This window comes from Arachis ipaensis, chromosome B01 (assembly GCF_000816755.2).
Source record: "Arachis ipaensis cultivar K30076 chromosome B01, Araip1.1, whole genome shotgun sequence".
In the NCBI taxonomy this organism is placed as follows: Eukaryota; Viridiplantae; Streptophyta; class Magnoliopsida; order Fabales; family Fabaceae; genus Arachis; species Arachis ipaensis.
The window spans coordinates 38,609,450-38,613,787 of NC_029785.2; the positions used below are offsets into that span (position 1 = coordinate 38,609,450).

General features: G+C 31.5%; 1 protein-coding gene across 1 annotated transcript; it reads left to right on the top strand.

The window, feature by feature from the left end:
• On the top strand, nt 1–3,599 carry LOC107629114 (serine/threonine-protein kinase SAPK3). Its single transcript, XM_016331818.2, has 9 exons — nt 1–269; nt 527–601; nt 1,570–1,671; nt 1,811–1,864; nt 1,940–2,032; nt 2,133–2,225; nt 2,309–2,413; nt 2,491–2,589; nt 3,104–3,599. The coding sequence occupies exons 1-9, from the start codon at nt 147–149 to the stop codon at nt 3,365–3,367; spliced, it is 1,008 nt and encodes a 335-aa protein (XP_016187304.1). The 5' UTR covers nt 1–146; the 3' UTR covers nt 3,368–3,599.

A 4,338-nucleotide genomic window follows, 5' to 3' on the forward strand; every position in this document is an offset into this window, starting at 1 on the left:
GGATTATTTTAATATATATAGTTTTCGAGTTCAAGTTCCCTGTACACTGATTTGGGTCTTCGTGTTCTGTTTCTTAACTCTTTCTTGTTCCTGGTCTTAAAGTCTTAGAGAGAAAGGTGTTGAAAAAGGTTGACATCATCATAATCATGGAGGAACGCTACGAGCCACTGAAGGAGCTTGGTTCTGGCAATTTCGGTGTTGCAAGGTTGGCCAAGAACAAGAAAACTGGGGAGCTTGTTGCGGTCAAATACATAGAGAGAGGCAAGAAGGTATATATAGCATAGTAACAATAAAAATTCTTGATTTACTGGATTCAGTGCTAAATGAGAATTGTGTTTCTCGTTTTCGTTTTTGTGTGTTTTTTTTTTTTTTGACTAGTGACTAATGAATAATAATGCTGTTTGTTTTGTTCATGGGTATTACAGTATTATCAAACTTAATTGGTTAAGCTTACATGATCACACACTTTTCTTTTCAAATATTTCTTCTCAAATTCTTTCTTATTGAGGTGTATTTGTGGTATCAGATTGATGAGAAGGTTCAGAGGGAGATAATCAATCACAGGTCTTTAAGGCATCCCAATATCATTAGATTCAAAGAGGTAAGAGTTTGTCTTTCCATCCTTGAACTTTCCTCATCACTTTTTTTCAAAAGGGTACACAATTGACCGACTCGAGGAAATCTTACCTCAATTCACAATTTCGTAATTCCTTTCGCAATGAGTTACTAAGCGTGTGTTTGGATTGGCTTTTGCCAAATTGAAATTTGAATATAGAAATGATTTTGGGTAGAGATAAATTTGTATCAATATGATTTATGGTTGGTAATTTTATACTAAATTATTTTGATGAAATAAATATTATTTAGATAATATTAATTAAAATCACTTTTAGATAAATAATTACTAAAAAAGACATGACATTAAATTATAATGTTATTTTTTTATACTTTTTTCTTATAGGTTTTTATACAATAAAAATTTTATAAATAAAACAATAACATATATAAAAAAATAAAATTGGTAGAAGAGAATTAAAAGTTTAGAATTAATGGTTAAATGCTAGCTAATGAACACAAAAGCTAAGATTATTTACTTTCTGTAAATGTGAATTTGAGAACAAAATTCTATCTGTTTTTACAAGAAACAAAATTAACCAAACAAAAAATTGAAGCGTTCAAAATATTTGAACTTGCTTTTCACCTCCCAACGCCAATTCTATATTTTATATAATTAAGAAGACTAGATCATCACTGATACAAGATTGCATTGAATTACCGGTTTTATATATCTCGCAAATCTATGTTGCATACTGTATGTGATATCATAATTTTCTGCAAGATATCTTGCAAGCCAAGAGTATTAATTTGGAAGTATAGCAACTACATGGACTTGGCACCTTCCCTAGAAAAGAATGAAAAAGAGGAAAAAAAGCTCCATTAGTATATCCCTGCATTTAGTGTTACAAATCCTTATTCCAATTAGTCATGCAAGATGATAAATCTTTTATTAGAGCTTTTTGATTTTGTATACAAAAAAAAAAATGCTGAATGAGACATCTTTCTTGGCAGGTGCTGCTGACCCCTACGCATTTAGCTATTGTCCTGGAGTATGCTTCAGGTGGTGAACTCTTTGAGAGGATATGCACCGCTGGTCGATTTAGTGAAGATGAGGTTGTACAATTCATTTGGTTGAACTGGTCTTTCTTTCATTTGAATAATTAATATTAGCATATATCAAATTTCAAATGTAAATGGTATTCATGTTAAGTTATACCAAGTTTCTGTTTTGATGAAATTCCTTATATTGCAGGCGAGATATTTCTTCCAACAGCTGATTTCTGGGGTTAGCTACTGTCATTCAATGGTATGCACCATTTGATCTCTTCTTCATTGCAAACTCTTTCATGTCTTTATATCATAATTATGCTTTCTACTGCAGGAAATTTGTCATAGAGATCTGAAATTGGAAAACACCCTCTTGGATGGAAATCCGTCTCCCCGACTTAAAATTTGTGACTTCGGTTACTCGAAGGTCAATGGCATTTGAAATGAATCTTGTTTTTGTTCTGCCTTTGAGTTCTTGACATCTTTTTCTTTCTAACTATCCTACTTGTTTTAATATTCAAGTACAGTCGGCTTTACTGCACTCTCAACCAAAATCAACAGTTGGAACTCCAGCATACATTGCTCCGGAGGTTCTGTCACGAAAGGAGTACGACGGAAAGGTATTTGAGTGGTTTTGACGATTATCAATTCATAGTCTTATTAGAACAGCTTGATTTTGTAAGCACTTTGTCTTATTTTACAGATTGCAGATGTTTGGTCCTGTGGTGTGACCCTTTATGTCATGTTAGTTGGTGCATACCCTTTTGAGGATCCGGAAGATCCTAGAAATTTCAGAAAGACTATTGGGGTGAGCTCTCATCCAACTTTAACAGCTTGAATAATCTTTGTTAGCAGAAAACTCAAACTTTGATCCTTTGGTAACAGAGAATAATAGGTGTTCAATACTCCATACCAGACTATGTTCGCGTTTCTGCAGAGTGTAGGAACCTTCTCTCTCGAATCTTTGTTGCCGACCCTGCCAAGGTATCTTTTAAACTTGATAATTCCTCTTGGCGCAATTTGTATCTACATTCAGTAATCAAATGATATACTAAATTGAATGGATGAACTAATGAAGTATCATGTACATTTTACATTATTGACACATTGATCATAGCAATAAAAGGTAAAATCATAGTTATCGTAAAGGATAAACATTTTCTTGCTTTGAAAGATCAATGCATGTATTCATGACAAAGTATCTGTTAGAGAATATTGTCTAGGATATTTGTCTATTAATTAGATTGATAATTTTGTTAATGATAAAATACTAGGCATTTATTATTTAATTGTTTTCTGATTTGTTCATCGCCTATAAATAGGTGGTATCTTGAATCATATTAGACAGTAGACACAGCTATCACACAACACAAATAACATCTTAATATCAAGTTTACTCTTGAGTTGTTATCATGAATTCTAACAGCATCCAAATGAAAAATGGATATGCTAATTTACATCTAGTATCTGAATTGATTGTTTCTTATCCTTGTTAAAGAGGATCACCATCCCAGAGATAAAACAGAACCCTTGGTTTCTGAAGAAGTTGCCTAGAGAGACCATGGAAGCTGAAAGAAAAGGTGGAGAGGATACACAGAAAGACCAACCAAGGCAGTGCGTCGAAGAGATTATGCGGATCATACAAGAGGCTAGAACACCAGGGCCAATGTCTAAGGCTAGTGATGTGGGCCAAACTGGCACTGGATCACTTGATGATGAAGATGATGAAGTTGATGTTAGCGGTGACTTTGAACATGTTTGAAATCAAGGTCTTTGATTATTTTGTGGGAGGCTAGATTTGTTTATAAGACCCAGTGTGTGTGTGCGCATTATTTTTTACATTTATCACATTGTTGTGCAGTGTTCTAAATATGCATAGTATATGTATATGTAGTTTTATAATTGAGAGGATATTGTTAATAAAAAGGCTTGAATAATGGTGTATCTTTACTTTCCTATAAATCACAAAAGAAGTGGTTTGATTTCAGATATCATTCATCATAATCTACTGTTTCCTATACTTTTAATCTTAACTCCTATATAATGTTGTAAAGCAATAATAATAGGATGTTGATATTACATTGGAATATAATCTATTTTAATATTTTTGTATCTTGTTTGATAATAATAGGCAACGATAGAGATGTGATGTAAATCGCAATTCTATTAAAAAAAACCAATCTTACTCATAGTTATCAAATTTAAATCATACTCTCAACGGATTTAAATTAAGTGTCTGAATATTTTTATTATTTATCCATAAAAATCGATTTAATCTACACTGAACCGTACATGAGTCATCTACTAAACTAATATTTTCTTTGTTAAATAGTATGCTAATAATTATATATATACTGAAAGTAATACCTTTTGTTTACCACACATTTATCATCTTAAAAAAACTAATAATTATATCATATTAAAATAATTATATATTTTATATTGAAATAATGAAATTTAAATAATATTGTATTTATTTATTTTTATAATTTATAATTTTTTAAAAATAATTTTGAAAAGAAAATTGTAAAAGTTACATCATTGACGTGTGTTTGTGCAATATCTACGTAGGGGGACCGCGATATGAAGAACGTGGTGTATAAGAAAAAAGGATGAAGTGCCAAATTATGAATGAAATTTAAATTTGCCTTATGAAAATGATTTGTCATTCAATAGCTATATGCAAAAGGATAAATGCAACGAGACAGACTGAATGATATCTCAATCGTAAGT

Excerpts from the sequence above, each read along its gene's own strand:
- LOC107629114 (XM_016331818.2), top strand. The coding sequence starts at position 147 with ATGGAGGAACGCTACGAGCCACTGAAGGAGCTTGGTTCTGGCAATTTC. Across the intron at positions 270-526 it reads ACATAGAGAGAGGCAAGAAG|ATTGATGAGAAGGTTCAGAG; the intron begins GTATATATAGCA and ends TTGTGGTATCAG. Across the intron at positions 1,672-1,810 it reads GTCGATTTAGTGAAGATGAG|GCGAGATATTTCTTCCAACA; the intron begins GTTGTACAATTC and ends CTTATATTGCAG.